Source organism: Drosophila mauritiana, chromosome 2R (genome assembly GCF_004382145.1).
Source record: "Drosophila mauritiana strain mau12 chromosome 2R, ASM438214v1, whole genome shotgun sequence".
Classification (NCBI taxonomy): Eukaryota; Metazoa; Arthropoda; class Insecta; order Diptera; family Drosophilidae; genus Drosophila; species Drosophila mauritiana.
The window spans coordinates 20,581,858-20,601,586 of NC_046668.1; the positions used below are offsets into that span (position 1 = coordinate 20,581,858).

The following is a 19,729-nucleotide window of genomic DNA, read 5'->3' on the forward strand; positions in this document are numbered from 1 at the left end:
ACATTTAGCCAGGACATCGCCAGGAGCTAAAGGCATGTGCTGCAGGTGATGCTGATTGAGTTAAGCCACCATCATCGAGTGCACTGCAAAATGCACAGAGTTTATCTTAGAGATACATTTAAAGTGGGGGATAGTTAACACAACGAAATGCATTCGATTACAGTTCTATAGAATAAATATATATTAGCAATCATACATTTTTATAATGATAAATTAAATAATAAATTAAATTAGAAGGCACAAAGATATAATTTTTTCGTACAATGCGGGCGAAGATTTTCTGCTGCTCCAGCTTCAGTTAGTCCCTTTATCCCTCACACAAAGAGAACTACAAATTTTAAGGATTTAAATGTTGGTAGAGGTGAACGAATCGAACTCTCGGAGCTGCCACCACAACGGGCCCGGATGAGCCCGAGCGCCCACCATCCACTTCCCACCGGCAACGTGCAACTTACAACTTGCAACCGGCAACGTGCAACGTCAGTGGAGCAGCTTGAAGCTCGATTCGAGCCGCTTAAGGCTCCCTGTGCGTTTTCGGTTTATAATCGAATATATACTCCCTGTGTGCCGTGTGATTATCAAAACAGAAGTACGTATTATACAGCAGCCACAGCAGCAGTGGCAGTGGCAGTGGCACTGGCAGCAGGAACTGCAAGTATAAATCACCAGCATTAACTTTGAGCGCTTTTGTGCGAGTAAATATATGTGGTAGTGCGTGTATCTATTAATACACAAGTGGGATTATGCTGGGAGCGCATTTGTAATTAGTCAAGGACCAGGTCTGGCCAAGGGGTTCGATTATGAATATTATAAGATTCGGTAATTTTCCATTTTGGCAAGAACAGCTGCAATCGGGATTTGCCATAAGCCCTCCGCTCGAAGGACATACACTTTCTTGAGTTTCTGCCTGCCGTACAGGCATCCCATTAGACTCCAAACAAGTGCCGGAGTGCCAATTAATGCCGCTGCTAAACCGTTTATTTCCTGTCACTTCATATTGAATTTCACCCACTCTGTGGCACACATTCAATATTCCACTTTAACTCTATTTTCACATACACACACACACGGGGTATTAAGGGAATTAGGAAAATCAGCAGGCGAGCGAGAGCAACTAATGCGAATGCAACTGGGCGTCTCATAATCCAAAAGCGAAAACAAAATCATCATCATCATCATAGTGAAAAGGAGCGGGAGCACCAGCAGGAACAGGAGCGAAAGCAGGAGCCACCACCCAAGGACATTAGGCGAAAGCATCAAGTTTGCGACTTATCCTGCGACCTAAGCCTCCTGAACCCGGTGAACGAACATCCAGCCGAAAAAGGGTAGAGAACGTAAAGCCCTCCTCTCTCTCTCTCTATCCGCATCTAGCCATCTCTTTCGTCTGCCTGCTTTGCATGCGAACTTGGCGCCAAAAACTTTCGAGTTTCAGCCCGAGTTGCTTGAGCCGAGGGCACGACATTATTTGGGAATCTCTTATCCCTTTATCTGGCTTTAGCCCTAATCCCATCAGACACAAATGAAGAGAAGTTTCACGTTTCGAGTTTCCAGCTCCTTAAGCTTTTGTTTTTGTTCCTGTTTCTGTTCTCAGCTCGCAGTTCCCTGTCCTTGCCATTGCCTTTGCTTTTGCTTTTGAAGTGCTTTGGCAATGGCAACGACGTCGGGATTAGGCCGCCAGCTAATGCGTCCTTGTGCCCGTGCCCGTGCCCGTGCCCGTGTCTGTGTCTGTGTGCGTGTCCTTTCGTCTGCAACGGTATGCGTGAGCCACTCAGTGAGTGTGTGTGTTTATGAGCCAGGTGGGTTAGACGGCGGCCCAGACAGTTGCCAGTTTTGGGAGCGAGTCGAGGTCGAGTCTTTGGGGATGCTAATCCCAATACGACTGGCAATCCTGCCAAACTGCCGGCAGACAACTCACAACCTCGCTTGCCGCACTTCCCAGCTCCAGGCGATGTACTGCGAGAAACGGCAATGCGCGGATTTGCATTAGATGTGAGTAATCCAGAGTCACTGAAACTAAAGATGCATCTAAATGTGAGTAGAATGCATAGTTAGAGAAATACTTTTAATAATCAATATAGAAATGCTGAGATAATTCAGATGCCAAATAATACTCTTTCCTCCATGTGATCAGTTTTGAACGGTTTGTTGAATCCAAAGCAGACAGACAATTTCTCTCGGTGTGCTGGCAGGGCTTATTGATCGCGCAGGGGATTATCCAGGGCGCTGGCATATTGGCAGCCTGGCAGTCGGGCAGGCGATTGTCCATTTTCAATTTGTGCTCCACCAGCGATTCGGGATGGGGTAAGGACCACGTCGAAATGGAAGGGCCTTGGGTTTGGGTATGGCTGTGGGTGTGGGTGTGGGTGTGGGGGTCGAGATGGGCCTGTAATCCGTTCGAATGCCCGACCAGTGCTGCCTACAAGTGCGGATACATCTATATTCATGCATATACATATATGCACTGAACACATTGTTGTTGTTGCTGTTGTTTAAAGCCAGTGGCTGTCTGGTGCTTTGTTGTTTTAGCCTCCATATGAATCATACGCAACGTAATCCCAATTCGTTTAAGTCACTGACAATCCATGGATGCCCAGGCGATGCCGCAACGCATCCACACGGATAGCAGCGCACACTCGCACACACACACACACTCTCTCTCGCACTGTCCAATGCCAAATCGTATCCACTCCTCCCCCCACCGCCTAGCGACCATTCAACCGCCCGTTTTCGTTGGGTCGAGCATATTTTCGCAATAAAGTAGATCCCGCATTAATCCCAACGATTTTGTGCTCTGGGCATTGCGTGTGCTTTATTTGTCCGTGTATTGGTGCCAGCCACGTCCCAGTGTAAGTGTATCTGTGTGTGCGCCTGTTTATATCTGCATCTGTGTGTGTGTGCGTGAGTGTGTCTGTGTTAATCCTTAAACCGGCAGAGCTAAAGCTGCCCGCGTTGACGTCGCTGCCAACTGCAACCGAAAAAGGCCCAAAAGCATGCCATGAGTTGGAGTTTTCGAAGGGCGTGCGGTGGTTTTTTGGGGCGGGGGGTGGCAGTCCAGCGGGCGGCGGAGGTCGGGGGCCCCACGCAGTGACAGCCCACCCCCTTTCGTCGCCCGCCCTCCGAGACTCGGTTTGCGGATGAGTCGATGGCGACGGCTGCTGCTGCTGTTGGGAGATTAACTTTTTTCCATGCAAACAGTGACGGTGTGGCGGGGTTTAGGGGGGATCGGAACGGCCAGAGCGGCCGGGGGGGAGGAGGGTATCGGCTGTGGGGGCTGGGATTTTGCGTTTGCGTTTGCTTTTGGTGGCCGTGTGGGCGAGGGATTTAATTTCGTGCGGGATTATTATTTCGGATTTAACTCTTCGTTTTATGGATCGCTTGGCATTATAATGAACAGCGGCGTCGCCGGCTGGCCATGGGCGCATAAGGGGGGTCGGGTCAGCTGAGATACATATTTACACATTCGAAAAAATATCAATAATTTGTTGGATTATTTTCTAGAAACATCAAAGAGGTAATCCCTATTCTAGATAATATGAACTGCAGATATGTTTGTCGTTGTATCAGATAATTTAATTTCATTGAAATATTAGCTAGAAGTAGTATCCCAAATAGCGATCTCATAAAAATACATTGTGGTTACATTGTAGCTATAGGTTTTGTAATGCAGTTCATGTTCTCCACTATTATAATCCACCCCCCATCCACCATGCACCGTACTTATCCCAAATGCTGAGCACCTTTATTCGAGGTTAGCACGCCACTGCTCTATAACCCGCTTTGGCATTATAAACTCCGGTGTATTTTTATAACCAAACCTTAGCATCGCCTGCGACAGCTTCAGCTACAGCGCTCGGCGACGGGAAACTGTGAACCCGAATCCATTATAGCTTAAGCTGCTGCCAACACCAACACCCAGATACAGACGCACACACACGTACAGCTGGGGCATTATCCCAAAACGAAATGACATCCCTTGGAAATTAATCCTTAATTCCATTCATTTCGTATAATCCCAGAGATATACTTTGATAAGCGTAATGCGGGGCCAGGGCTTAACGGCAGAGCAAGCGAGATGGTGCGAGGCAGAGAGAGCGAGAGGGAGCACGATTGAGAGAGGGGCTGGGGGTGTGTGTGTGTCTGTGTATGTGAGTGGCGATAGCGAGAGCGGCAGAGAGAGAGAGCCCAGAGCCACATGTTGCTATCCATTTGTGTGCGTGTATATGTATCTGCATCTGTATCTGTGCCTTTGCCCCCGTATATGCGCCTGTGTGTGTGTGGGCCAGAACTCTCGACTCTCGCAGCTGAGTTTTCGGTTTCCGCTTCAGTATCGTGCCAAACATGCTGGAAGAAGGTTGGTGTAACTGCTTTTTGCTGTGCCCAGTGTTTTCTGTGTGTTTTCGTTCCGTTCGCGCCGGTTATTGCTGTTTGCAGTTTGTTGTTTATGTTTAATGGCCTGGCCAGCAATTGGATTATGTTTGAGACTGCGGATTATGAACCTGACTCTCTCTCTCTGTGTGTGTGTGTTTGTCTCAGCCTAAAATAAATCTAGCCCTGTGAATTGTGTCCTGCGACCTGTGAGTGAGTGACCTGTGGTGGGAAGTGGGAGCTCAGGAACTGAGGAACGTACACCGGGGACAAGGACACTTGCACACACAATAGATCCCGCCATTGAGTTGAGTTCCCCTTTTAACACCCTGACAGCTGGGTGCTCGTGTGTTTTGAGTCTGCAGACCAGATTTGCCACACCACTGTCAAGTCGCATTTGTCAACAAAGGCTACAGCCGCACACTCACACACCGGTACACAAGTACACCAGTACACCAGCACACTGGCAAACAACACACAGCAAACAAACACACAAAGCGCTCAAATGAACTTAAAAAGCAGAGCGAAAGCTTTTAAATCTGTTGCTTTCGTGCAGGCTAATCCCTATGAAGTTCACTAGATTTTGCTTTGTTGCTGTTGTTGTTCCAGTTCAACAGTGGCAGACACCAGTTCACCAATACACATAAGCACTCCCACAGATACACACTCACACAAATGCGAAGTAAAGCTGGCAAGGGAGAGCTGCCAACAAGAGCAACAACAATGCACGGCGCGCTTTGGCACTTAAACCGAACTGAGCCGTCGGGCAGAGCTCATCCTCATCCCCATACCCACCGTCATCCTTCCAGTGCCCATGGGAGCAAGTTGGAGCTGGGCAAGCCCCCACATCCCATCCGCCCACTGACCTAAGCCACGCTCACCCGAAACCACCCACAGCCCACCGCCCACTGCCCAACACCCGCAAAAATAAAAGCCAGAGCAAAAACAAGCAAGCAGCAAGGCTGTGAAAATAAAATAAAGCCCTAGAGAAGGATAACTGCGAAGGGGACTTGAGCTAGGGGTCTAGACGGGATCATCCATGTATGTATGAATGTCGGTAGTGCTAGTCTTCGAAAGGCAGTTTCCCAGTAGAACCAATCAAAGTTATACTCTTATGTATTCCATTATTGCGATTGATCCCAACGAGTTGGGAGTTCTTATTGGTCAAACTATCAGTCCTACATAACCATATTCGATTTTATTGGCAAACAACTATAGAGGAATAGTAAAATGTTAGATCATTGTGATACAAAGAGTAATCGATTTGCCATTTGAATCGACGTTGCTAAGCATAATCGGCTTAGGATCACTATGGCGCTGCACGCCTTTCAAATTGCGTATTGAAGTATAGTTTCGCTTTGATTTCGATCTGCAAGTCCTTTCCTCTTTGATTCTGGTCTTAGAAATATCCGAGCATATGACGAAGGCAAGTTCAACCCCAGACAAAGCTTTTCCATTGCAAATCTGAGATTAGGCACTCGGGATCTACTCATTACAATAGTACTCGGGAGGCATTTAATTACCCAGCCCCTGGCTGGACTACTCTGTCATATCAGATTATATAACCAGGAGCGACTGTTCGTGCGTGCTCGCTGGTGATTTGGTAGCGTGGTTTCGCTCATTATGCCCAAAAAGCGAATTCCGCCTCGGATTAAAAACAAACTCACCGACTTCATCCCTTCGTGCCCGCCCAGCAATCCGGGTAGTTCTACCCAAACCGCTTAGAGATTATAGCGAACTTTTGACTAATTTGATTATCTGATTTGGTATTCATAGTCATAGGACCCCTAACCCTTTAAATGGGCTAACTGCTGCAATTTTTTTGCTGCCGTCACTGGCTCCACAGGCGGTTGGGTGTCATGTGAGTGTATGTGTGTGTCTGGAATCCCCAAAGATTTAGCTGTAAAAGCCCCACGGCATTGCTCCCACATTCGAGTGCTCATGCATATGGTATATGCAGTGTATGGAGTGTACGGAGTGTATGGTGTGGAGCTGGAAAAAAATCAACTGGAATGCCGCTGGCATTGGGTGAAATCGCAAAAAATTAGCAGTTAATCCCCTTAAATTGAATGCCGCAGATGGTGTTGCTATTGTCGTTGTGCTTCTGTTGCTGTTTGGTTAGTTCACATGGCTGATAAAGGCCAAAAGGAACAGAAACAGAAATAGCAACTGAAACTGAATCACAAAAGTTAACTGGGCATTTGGACATCGCAGAGATTGTTAGGCGAAAAGCCAACATAGCAAACAAGCGGCAAACAAACAAGTGTGTGTGTTTCGTGGCTCGTGTTTGCGGCAATTAGCCGGAGTTGCCACATAATACGCGCGGCTAAATGTTTAAGATTTTAAGTTGCAAGAGGCCGGGGCAGAGAGCTGCAGCTCCAGCTCCGTTCTCGGACCTAAGCCGTCAGTATGTGTTACTATGTTTGCGGTTTGGCTTTTGTGGCCGAGGCTTAGGGAATCTGCCCTGCCCCTCCACCTAATCCGCAACTAGTGAAGAAATCTGTTGAGAAATTTAACCTAATCCCGGCCAGAGTTCAGGGATCCCTGCAGCGGATCCGACAAAAGGCTGGAAAATAATAAGGGGACGCGAAGGAGCTGCGACTTATAATGGCACCGCGTAAATCCCCTTCAAATTAAGCTCCTTGCCAGCCTCGCGTATCGACGTCTCGCACCCTTCATCCCAACTCCCATTGCCCTCCCCATCGCAATCCCACACCCATCCCATCCCATACCGATTCCGATTCCGAGGCGAGGTTACGCTTAATGCAAATACAATGCTACGCGCTCACCGCAGCCGGATCAAATTTCATCCTCCTCTGAGGGCGACCCCTCAGCTGCTCCCCTCGGATCCCCTCGAATCCCCTTGGATCCCCGCGTCCCTCGGCCAGACAAAGCCCAAATGCCAAAATACCAATGCGATATGGCGACATCGTCGACATCCTTTCTGCTTCCTCCTGAGTAGGACATCGTCGACGTCTGTGGGCCACTAATAAACCCGAGCCGTTGCTGCCCCCCATCCGCCGCCTCTGTAAAGCCGCTCATCTGGCGGCTCCTTCGGGCCGCCTCCTCCGCCACCAGTTTGCAGTTCATTGGCAGCGGATTAAGCCGGCGCGCATTCGCAGAGGCAGCAAATACAAAAGACGCTTTTGCCATTGGATCGATTTAAAATACTTCAGCGGCAAGGAAAATAAGCGGGACAGAGAAGAAAAATCAGTTGTGGGTATTAATAAGCGCTGAAGGGGACGGGACGGTGGCAGGGGCGGAGGCGGAAGGGTAATATGCATAAGCACCATTAACTTGTACTTAAAACTGTGGCAGGTGGTTGAGCCGGGGAGCGGACCATGCGAAACAAGGGGGTCGGTACCGCCGCCGTGCCCCCGCTGAATGTAACTTAATTCGCCGTGTGGCTGCCAGCGTCTTCAAGCGGATTATATTAATCAATACAGTGATATATATGGCCTTTGTTCAGCCTTGCTCCTTACGGCTCCCGACTTCCTCCTCCGCCGCCTCCTCCTCATTTGCCTGATTCGCCTGCGAGAAGGTTTAAATCAGACCGACAGCCACTAGGCGTATACTTATTTTACTCCGCCTTAAGAGCTACTTTCTCCGGAAAGTGGAGGTCTTACTGAATTCATTTAAATTAATATTAAGGCTGTGCAATCTTTTAACAGGTGTATGAATTTTGTAAATAAAGGGGGAAGCAATTAACTTTTTAAGTTTTTAGTGTCATAAAGTGTCATGTCTTAAAAAATGAGCTCCGTATCATATATATATTTTTTGTATCAATTAAAATCCGCAGCAAAAAAAATACATTAGGTATCAGATAGTCGCCTTGCTTTCTCGGTTCGGAGCCGCTTCGAGTTCTTTTGCCCGCTTTAATTGAATCAATGGCACAGATCGCATGTTGTGCTCCTTTGCCTCCGCCGACCAGAGACTTTGTTTGGCTTTAAGCAGGAAGATTTAAACGTAATGCTAGCCGATTCCCTTAGCATATTTATGCATTTATGTGTGCATATATGTATATATATATACATATATGAGCATGCCTATAATTCAGTCACACAGTCAAAGCGTCTTAAGCGCTAAGTAGAAGCAACGTAAATAAGTAATATTGATAACTAAAGTGATTAAGGTTGCCTTTGGGTCTGCTGCAGTTGCACTGCCCCTCAGCCCGCCCCTCTGAGTATGGCTGTATGGCTTTGTCTTTGGAACTGTCTGCTGGAACTCACGTATGGATCCCACAGCCGAGTGGGTGGCCCACTTGGTCAATTCGGAATGGTTAAAACAAACGCATTCTGAGCAGGTTTATGGGAAAGCATGAGTGATTTCTTGGTTGCCATTTTGGCTTGGCCCTTTTTTTTCCCCAGCTGCGCCAGTGATTATGTATGGTTCAACTGGTTTCTGGTTGATTTTTGGACATGCAACCCCGGGAAGGAAACGGAAACCCCTTCTGAGTTCTATCTCGGCTGCGCTTGTTTGCAGACATTATCGACATTTAAATCCCTTATTTGTGGCTGATGCCTGGGCGTCCTTTTCCCGGGCACTTGATAGAATTTGACAAATTGAAAATCCTTTTGTGGCGAGCGGTTGTCCTTGTGTGCACGCATGGCCTTATCCTGCACTTCATAATTTTAATCCGGTTCCACAAAAATGTCTGCTTATTTGCATCGCCAAGCTGCCGAGTTGCTGAGATCCTGGCGAGTCCTTGAGCACTCGGCATTCTTTGCGCTTTAATTATTCACTTCTTGGACTCGTTTTAATCCCACTGCCATCAATTTGGCATTGCTCTCTTCGATTGCATAACTTCGCATTGGTTTGCCCGAGAGTCGAGAGTCATTTGGCCGAAAAATACACATTATAATCCTTTTGTAAGGATTTGTCCCTGGCACATGGCTTCGCCAACTCAACCCAACCAAAACCAACCCAAACCCAAGCCAGCCCAACCCCCTGTGCATTCAATTATCGTTTGGCCTCGCAGTTGGCCATTGTCTCAGGGTCCCTGTCCGCAAATTCGCAAAACTAATGAAGTGCTGCAGCTCCTTGAGCAGCCTGCTAATGCCACTAGAGTCCTTTTTCCGTACTCCCCTCCAGAGCTCCTGGTCTCCTGGACTCTTGAACTCTTCAGCCACTTGGCCGCATGTATAAGCATGTTTTCTGGTTTGCTTCACAGACAAAGCTTAGAACCACTTAAGAAAATCCATTCACAACCTGAAACTAACTAGAGTCCTGGCCATCCTGCCGTCGGGGGTATGTGTGTGAGTGTCCTGCAAAGATTTTCGAACGCTACGTCTGAGGTTTGGACCCTGTCGTTTTTGCCGGCAAAAGAAAGCTCACCTGATGATGGTCCCAAATCAACATATGAAGCAAACAACAAAAAGGATTAAGTCCAAGACACACACACACACATGCTCCTTTTGCATAGTTTTACATGTCTAAGGACAAAAAATGAATTTATTGCGCAACAAAAACACAACTTGAGACAATTCCAAAGCCTAACCCGAGAGGCCGAGGCCAATTTAGCAGCTGAGATGGGCCAAAAAAGTGGGGGGTTGGGTAAAGGATTCAAATAAATTACCGCTACGGGCCATACTTATTTCATTAGGATTATTTTTGACTAACATTTACGGCTCTCCCACCGGCAGGGTCCTTTGCGCAATACTTGGAGGAGTGCGTTGGGTGGCAGGAGAGTCCTGGAGTCAAAGGATACCTGATTTCCGGTTGTATCCGACTGGGCGGATTTCGATTGGTTCGCCGATGAGGGCGCTAAACGCGAACAGTCAGCGATAAAAAGAAAGAAAATGCCTCACGGCATTAATTATAATCCGCTTAAAAGTTTCAACATGTTTTCCCAGCCCCCCAAAAGCCATATTCAAAAAAAAAAAAGAACACGAATACAAATACGGTGGCAAAAAAGAGGCGTACAAATCTCAAAATACGCCTCTGACTCAGAGCAAAAGGCCAAGAAGCAGCGGAAGAGGGCCAACTCAAATGCAAAGTGCAGATTTTTCGCATGTGCACAAGTGGAACTCAAAGTGCCAAAGAGCATTGACTCTGATTCGAAACAGAAGTATTCTCGGGGGTGAAAGATCAGTTCAAGCGGTGGCTCGAAAGTCCTCGACTTACAGAAGGACTCGTAATCCTTGTAAGGGACACAACGGTTATGGGTGCTCACGGAGAGCATAGGTTGAGATTGTTTCGTGCAATTGTATCTTTATCCCTCTTAATTTCTTCCATATATTTCTTTACAAATAGAAATTTTTTTTTTTTTTCATTATATTAACAGCGATTAACAGTTCGTAAAAACGTTTTTTATTATGTTCAATTCTTTGTTAGTTCAGTATACCCAATCTCGCCCTTCAAATAAATGATCTAAACTAATTGGCAATCCCACTTCGATACCCCGGCAATCTGGCAATTTACCACCGCCACCCCGCGTCGCTTTTCAATAGCTAATCTTCATTTCCTAGGTATTCATTATTCCACAAGGCAAAGGCAGTTGTTAGGCAGCTTACTTCGCTTGTGTCCTGCGGCAAGGACCAAAAAACACCCGGGGCAAGACGCAAACCGATTTTCATTTTATTGTCCTGCTTAATATGTTTGTTTTTCTTTTGCGAGTGCAGCAGGCCAGCAAGAGCGGGGAGGGGCAGGGAAATCAGGAAAAGCGCAGGGACTAAGGCAAGGATATGTGCAGGAAGCCAGAGGTGTGAGATGCCAGCCAAGTGAAAGGCTTTCCTTTGTGCCAGTTTGTGTGCGGGTGTGTGGGTGTGCTGGGGAAAGTTCTTAAGTCGCTTCGAATGCTGCTGAAGCTGTCGGAGGCATTATAAATTAAAATGCACGCATTAAAAATTCTACTAAAAAACAGTTTGCAATTAAGTAGGACTTAAGTTGAAGTGTAAATAAAAATGCACACACACACACATATGTTTGTACAGGATCCCTTGGGATGCGGAAAATTTGTTTTCTGGCGTGAAGTGAAGGAAAAACTTGTGGCAATTTCCTTAAGACTATTGCTTAATTTCCGGTCACTCTTCCTTGCGAACATCGTCCCAAGCACACCCACAAAAACACCCATGAACACACGCACACATACACACACACACACACACTATGGCCCTGAGAAGCCTACTTAAGTCCCTTGAAATCCTTGAGATTTTTTGCACTGGTCAAGCAATGATAAGCAAATTCCCCCACAGTTCACTTGGCTTAAGACGAACCCTTTCTATCCACGTGTCCGTTCTGGTTATTAAAACTTTTGGTCTGTTGAAATTTTAATTTTCCTAAATACCCAAATCACTCAAAATCATTTTAATAAGTAAATTATGAGCAGTCGGCCTATAAATAAACAATCACACAATTTATTCCATCGAAAAAGTCGAGAAAAAAGTCGCCTAAAGTTTCTACCCGTGCGTGTGTGTGTGTGTGCATGTAAGGATTAAATCGTTTTGATGTCCTTGCCAGGGCAATTTATAATTATTTGTTTGCGTCGGCCTGTGGTCAGCCAATTGGTCAATTTCTTAGAAGAAAGTCGAGTGGATAAAACGTTTCCACTCCCTTTTCCCCTCAGCCCGGTAATTTGGATACTTTATGCACATGAGATGTTTCTGGAAACTTTTCAAAAGATTATAAGTCCTTATTGGGGGGTCGCAGAGATCCAGAGGGGAAAACTGCTCCTGGCAGTTACCTGCCATCCTTCGTGAGCTGGGAATTTTCCAATTTCGGTTGATTGCGATGACTGAACTTGATTATTTCTGCTGCCATCGATGCAGGTTAATAAATCTTAAGCCGCGTGGCGGTTCGCGGAATTCGATGCCAACGAGGGGATGGATACCGTCTTAGCCCGCCCCCTGGAAAAGTAGAGTTCATTTACAAATCGTTTGTCGGCTTACTTACGGGGGAGCCAAGTAGTAGATGTTGCCGGAGTCGTCTGCCTGCCGCGCCAAGATTTAATGCCCTCAAACAGTTTTCCCTGCGCGCTTAATTCAATTTGTTTTGGCCCGCTTCGACTGTCTCGATTACTTACCATTTTTTCAGATTTTCTCCTTTCCTTTATTTGCCTCCTGCCAGTCGCACTGATAATGCTAATAAGGATAAGCTCTGTCTGCCATCGTTGGCCCGGGTGACTTAAAGCTGCTGATTCCGACCCGGCCAGTGGTTGTTGAAATGCCAGTTCAGATGCAACAATTAGTGGGTGCTCGGTGGTCTGGGCATCCACCCGCTAAGACCACCACACACTAAACGCAACTGCCACCCACTGAACGCCACACAAGCCCACACACATACGCACACACACACACATATGCAGGTGGACGAAATCCGCTTTTGTTTTAGCCCCATCAAATCATGGCTCCATGGATAATGGATATATTAAGTTTATAATTCGGCTGCACAGGCCGCACAACGAGTTTTCATCCATGGAACCAGACCGCCGCACTAATGACCAGTTTTGGGCCATCATGACCATCATGGCCATCATGGGGCGAGAACATAGTGTTTTGGGGCCCAAAACAATGCGTTTAGAGCAGCTGGCTAATTTAATGCTGGCCAAATTTTTTCATTGCGCGCATATATTTCGGGTGAACATTTCGAATTTATTGAATTTAATGGGATTATTATTACACCTTTCCCATCACTTAAAGTTCTAGGAGACAAACAATGCATTATAGTTGAATTCTTTATTCCTTTTCAACTCGGCACAGCCGACGCAGCGGCTGATGTATTTATTTTTAATGCCGATGGCCCCCAATGAGGTTTTCATGGCAATTAAAAGATTTGCGTGGCACACACACAAACACGCGCCGCCCACAAAAATATGGCATGGAAATCGCACGTAATTGGGCTGAACTTTCTGTTGGTCCGATTTTATGCGATTTTCCTCGATTTTCCGCACCTCCAAACCCCTCAACCCATCAACCAGTCAACCTGCCAGCCAAACCGATGTTCTTTAAAACGCTTCCAGCTGGACCGGACCCGGCAAATGCCAATCGTTCGCCAATCTCTGGCTGCTTACAATTTTTATAATTGGAATAATTAATAATACCATTATGTCGGCCGGACCTGGGGCGTTAAGCCTATTTGCAGTGTGCCCATCAGCCCTTCAGCTGCTCCTGGCCACGCCCACTTGCAGCGGCAGGGAATAATGTCTATAACTTCTATGCCCTGAATTTTGCCATTTTATTTTTAAGCCTTCAATAATTGGTCGGGAGGTGCGGCGGTTAGTTTTTGGGCGAGCGATATCGAAAGAAAGAGCATAATTCATAATTTCAAAAACGTTTTTTCCAAATTTCAAGTTTATTTCGCCAGTTTAGGCCGCCCGCAGCGGGCTGCGTAATGGGCGGCAATTTAATCGGCTAAAACCATTTGCGGCTAACCGCAACATGCAATAATTTATTTTAATACCATTGTGCGTGCGGAGGTGTGGAGCCAATCTGCATAAAATGCCCCATTTCGAATATGTTTTAATTGCTTATTTTAATTTGTCGATGATTTGCACTTGGAACTAGACTGAACTAAACCGATTATTAAACACCACTCGAGTGTGGCAGCCAGCTATTATTAATAATATTATTAGTATATTTCTAACCGCCCCTCCCCTTCTCCTCCCTTCAGCCAAATCACTTCCACTTCACTGTGTGGTGGAGTCGGTGCACTCCCTGCACGCCTCCCTGACCATCGACACACGCCAGCCCTGGAAGAGGCGGCCCAACATCGAGACCGACAGCTACGTGATCATCGCCGCGGCCACGCCCTGGAGCGAGATTGTCCAGACGGCGCTCCAGAGGCTCGGCTACTCCCAGGAGGTGGCCAACACAGCCAGAGGTGAGAGCTCCATCCTAGCTTATAATGTGGTATCAAGTGCAAAGATATACTACTCGTCACATTCAGTGTCAGCAACACATTAATACATATTTTGCATTCACATTTATCTTCCCGCAGGCTCATTAATAATCAAACATTGGAAACCCATACCCCTGGAGCAGATATCGGACAACCCAGCGGTGCCCGTGAGCGATATTGTGGGTGAATTGACTTCCGTGATCACGCTGAGGATCGTGATCCTGCGGCCCAAGACATCGCCGTTCGGGGAGATCAAGGACAAGCTGCTCAAGCTGCTGGTGCTGCAGTCGCATGCGGTGCTCCGTTCCACAGGATGTCCGCTGGATGAGGTGAGTTTCCGACCCCCAGCCGCCTGCTGCCAATTAGACATTCACTTTGAACTTTCACTTAAAATTCTGCACTAAGACGACGAAATTCTATAATGATTCATAAGCGGTTTACGGCGAACTCCCCCCAGAGCTCTTATCCGTCTTGGAGTTGCTAAAACTTGCCGAAAAATGTCTCCGGATGAGAAGTGGCGACGCTAATTTGCGTGATGTGAGGCATGAACACACACACTCAAGTACACACACACACACAGAAAGAGATACTTATAACTTTTGCATGTCCTGTCTGCTTGCGGAATATTTAACTCATTGAAAATGTTTTGATAGCTACTACAAAGAAATTTTGTTAAGCCGAGTTCATTTATTTGGTTCACTTAACTAATCCTTTTTGCAATAGTTTTCATTTTAATCAGCTTTACGCTGCCTGCTCTCCTGTCTCCAGGACGCCGAAGTATGTGCACGAGTGTGTGTGTGGCTTTTGTTTTCCTTATTGAAATCGGTTTAGAAGGCTTAGTTGGGAATCCTGCAGCGGGCGGGGCTCCCAGTGCATGGCTCACATGACCCAGTTCCGTGGGCGGGGGGCGATATCGGTGCATTAAGGCCATAAATCATTGGGCCGTACACTATCGCCGGCGATGAACAGCACGAAATCACGGCCAGAAATACCCTTCAATTGATATTGCGACTTTATTGGCCTGGCCCCCCTCCAGTGCTGCTCCATTCCCTCCCCCTCGATTAATATTAGCAAAGCAAAGCAAGGCAAGGCACCTAATCACATGATAAGCATTTACCATAATTTCCACATTCGCTGTCTGACACCTCCAGCCCATCGCGGTGGCTCTCCACTGTCCGCTGAGGAGCTTTGCTTTGGGGTGCGGCGATAGGAAAATCAATTTAATAATACCCGGCCACGTAAGAAGCGTCAACCCATTTTATTTACAATTAGGTGTCTACCCCGCCAGCCCGCCCACCTACCCACCTGGCCACCTAACCCACCTAAACCAGCCACCCTCCAGTTCGCTTGTGTTCTGAGCAGCTTAAGTGATTTGGGGCGCCTCCTTAGCTGATAGCACCACCACGACGCTAGAAAAACCAGTGACAGTACCACAGACCGAACTAGAATCAAAATCAGAAGCAGAACTAGAACCACCGAAAGAGGAGCCAGACATTATCTTTGCCAGCAGTTGGGAGACAAAGCAGTATCTTTGAGCATTTAATACGCCATAGCAATCTACCCTTTGGCCAACTCATCGCATTTCGATTCTATTTCTGTTGGGTAAATTCAATTTTAATCGCCATAAGCTGATGTGTCGCTGCCTATCAGGTATCAGGGACTATCTATTTATCGCCTTCGATTCGATTCGAGCGGGCCACTGCGGCTCTGTTGTCTGTTAATATCAGCCCGGCGATACCGCATTGCTCAGGTATCAGTCGCCGCCGTGGTCTGCGTATATCGTAATAGGCAATTTTCGACTGCCACTCGCACTCGCACATTTATTTTATGGCTAAGTAAATCCCGCCACTTGAGTACGCCGGCCAACAGCTACAGCACCAGCTACAACAGGCTACAACTACAAGCAAAACCCCGGCGACTGTGATTTTTATGACAGCCGCTTAGTGACCGGCGGACTTTGGGGTCTTAGTGCAGCTCCTGTTGACAGTCGCTCAGTGCGAACGCAAACCCCAGTCCAAGGTTGTCCTCACCCCCACTAATCCCATGCAGTTCCCCCTGATTTCCACGCGGAACACACCACTTTTGAAGTGATGATCAAATCGCTGATTTTCCACATAACCATCATATGACTGCAGAGCGTGGCAGCACTTAAAATAGGTGTTCTTAATTAAACAATCAGCGAATTGGGGTACCCGAAATGTTTCCATTAATTTTCGTGCCTGTGAATCACGCTCTTGCCAAATAGAATCTATGATTATGCAGCAATTCGTATTCAATAGCGTAATCTTTCTACAAAGTTGTTTACTTTTGATAGAATAATGTTAATGAGCCTATAAATTTGTAGCTGATAAGAATATCCCTTGCGTGTGGGTTTCTAAATGTAGTATTCTTATTCCTCATTTCCAGGTGACGCTATCCCAGATCTGCCGGAGTTCCCACCAGAACACCTACGCCCTGCCAGGAGGTGAGATCTCCGACGAACTGCGCCGCAAGTTCGACCAGTGGTGGTCCAATCAGCTCTCTCCCCAAGCGGCCGCCATGACGCCCAAGATGCTGCCGTTCATGACGGGTCCTTCGGCGGTTCCGGTTCCAGTGGCAGTGCCCGGCGAGATGGACTTTCCGGTAGGCACGGCCATGGCGGCGGCGGCCGCTGCGGCGGCCCATGCCGCTGCTGCCGGCGGAGCAGCGGGTGGCAATCCCTTGGGCTCCATGGGCAGTCGCGAGAGTCTGTTGCTGGCCAACGAGGCTGCTCACCATGCGGGCGCTGGACAGGCTCCGGGGCCAGGACATCACGGCAGCATGCTGGTGCATCCGATGCACGCGTCCATGCACCACCATCACCATCATGGCGGCGGCGGTGGACACGGTCCTCCGTATCCCAATCAGAAGACTCGCATGCGCACCAGCTTCGATCCGGAGATGGAGCTGCCCAAGCTGCAGAAGTGGTTTGCCGATAATCCGCATCCTTCGCGCCAACAGATCCAGACGTATGTGGTGCAGCTGAATGCCCTGGAGTCTCGCCGGGGAAGGAAGCCCCTGGATGTGAACAACGTGGTCTACTGGTTCAAGAACGCTCGGGCGGCACAAAAAAGGGCAGAGATGCGGGGTGGTAGCCTGGGCAGTGCGATCAGTGCCCTGGGTCATGCCGCCATGAACGGCTATCTGAGTCAGCACGCCCCTTTGGGCCAGAATTCCAGCAGCAGTGCTGGTAGCCAGCCCATGAGCATGGGCAACCTGTCCATGTCGCACGACTACCTAAAGAGTCCGCTCAGCCTGAAGTCGGAGGACATTGACACCATGTCGCAGCACTCGGACGACATGGACGAGGAGCAGAGCAGACCGAACACGCCACAACTGCCCCTTTCGCTGACCACCCACGAGCGGCATCGCAGCTCGCCGCTGATGGACGATGACGAGGAGGAGGCGGGGGAGCAGCAGCAGGCACAGGAGGCCAAAAGCGACGGAATGAATGGCAGTGTTAAGGATGAGGACCGGCAGGAAAAGTCGCGCGATGAACTGCAGGACAACGATAAGGAGAACTCCAACGGGGAGGACCGTCATCAGGATGCAGACGCCCAGATGGAGGCCAGTTCCAACCTCAACAATAACCACAACAACAGCAGCTTGCACAATGAGCAGGAGGTGGACTCCACACCCAAGCGCTCCACGCCCAAGGAGGAGGACGACGACTTGGACATGGACGAGGATGAGGAGGACAACGAGAACGATGCTAGCCATTTGGATGAGTTTCGCTCGCCCTCGCCGGATCTAGCAGGTGGAGTTGTGCCCCACAAGGACCAGCTGCCCTTTCCCATGGTCCCCAACTCCATGTTTTCGCAGTCCTTCATGTACATGAGCCACTACATCCCGGCATTCGGTCAAGCGGCCGCCGGACATCCGCATCACCATGCTGCCGCTGCAGCGGCAGCTGCCGGAATCCAGCCCAACGCCCTCATGGGCGGCGGCGGCCTCAACCTGTCGAGCATCTCGAACGAGGAGCGACGGAAGCGGAACCGCACCTTCATAGACCCGGTGACGGAGGTGCCCAAGCTGGAGCAGTGGTTCGCCATGAACACGCATCCCTCGCACAACCTCATCCTCAAGTACACCGAGGACTTGAACACCATGCCATATAGGTGAGCATCTGATTCTTTTCTGAACCATATATAAGAACCCTTATAAATTCTGATTTCCTATTTTTCGACTTCAAAAAAACCTTAGGACTAACTTTTCCCCTATTTCTATGTTTGTTTCTAGGCAAAAGTTCCCGCGCTTGGAGAGCAAAAACGTGCAGTTCTGGTTCAAGAATCGACGGGCCAAGTGCAAGCGCCTCAAGATGTCGCTGTACGACAGCAATCAGTGCGCCCAGCTGGGTGGACTCGGCTCCTTTGTGCCCAAGTACGAGGAGCGGGACTAGGCCGGCGGAGAAGGAGCAGGAGAAAGCCCCGCCAGGAGTTTGAAATCAAAATTAGCAGCATTTCTTCTTGTAAATAGTTGAACGAGAGACACACACACACAGAACCCCATTTAGGCGGCTCCAAAACGCCGCTGCAGCTATGACAAATACTATACCATATACGATAGCTCATAATATGTAATCCCCTAGACTAGTGAACTCTAAGTATTATAGAACGAGAACTAACCCAGTTACGCGTTACCCAGGATTTGCCCAGGAGCATCTAGCGAAATTAGAGCAAATAGATAAAGCCACTTTACCATATGAGTAATACGATATGCATGAACCAGTATGACTAATTTGTAGGTGTGGGGAGAGCCCCAGGGATTCTACCCTATCCAGTATACAACTCTCTATTTCTACTTCTACCTAGTTCTTAGCCATTGATATAGAAAGTGGGCGACAGCTCGTTAAGCATAAGCAAACCAAAGAAAGCCAAGTTTCGAGAACCGTAGACGTAGAAGCGATCTGCGATCTGTATATAATGTATGTTATCATAGGTACGCATTCTTTGAGCATTGTGAATTTGTTTCGGCCTCAGTTGCATTTGTATCTGCAGACTAAGTTACCCTTAAGTTTGAGTTGTACCAGTACCAGTACGTTTAGTTGCCCTGCCTTATTTGAGAGCCCCTCCCTCGCCTAGCACATATCCCTTTCGATCCAAGCACACGGATACCGCATATAGAATGTATAACATACCATTCGTTGCTTTCGAAGTCTTGGTATCTAATACCAACCCCCGAAATCTAGCCACCAATCAGCTTCGATGCGATTGGAACCTTTCGTTGCTAACTCCACTTTGAGCGTTTCGATACAAACACGTAACTAAATCTACACACTGAAATAAAACGTTTTACAAATTGTTCCATTAGTTTCGTAAGCCTTCGCATAGATAATAAACTTAATTCAAATAATATTGTAATTTATTGCAAGCATCAGTACGCCAACACACACACACATACACACAAGTAACACAGACAGACACACAGTGAAAACATCCACACATCTTTATATATAATATAAATAGAAATATATTCCCCAGCAATTATTAAATGATTAAATAAATACAATTTT

At 47.7% G+C, this 19,729-nt stretch overlaps 1 protein-coding gene across 1 annotated transcript in view; it reads left to right on the plus strand.

The window, feature by feature from the left end:
- LOC117136817 overlaps positions 1–19,070 on the plus strand; it is a 41,522-nt gene extending 22,452 nt beyond the window's left edge. The window contains exons 3-6 of the mRNA XM_033297886.1: positions 13,972–14,181; positions 14,299–14,528; positions 16,606–18,335; positions 18,457–19,070. Of these exons, the coding sequence (XP_033153777.1) occupies positions 13,972–14,181; positions 14,299–14,528; positions 16,606–18,335; positions 18,457–18,616 (2,330 nt within the window). The 3' untranslated portion in view covers positions 18,617–19,070. The remainder of the gene's footprint in view (positions 1–13,971; positions 14,182–14,298; positions 14,529–16,605; positions 18,336–18,456) is intronic.
- The last annotated feature ends 659 nt before the right edge of the window (positions 19,071–19,729 follow it).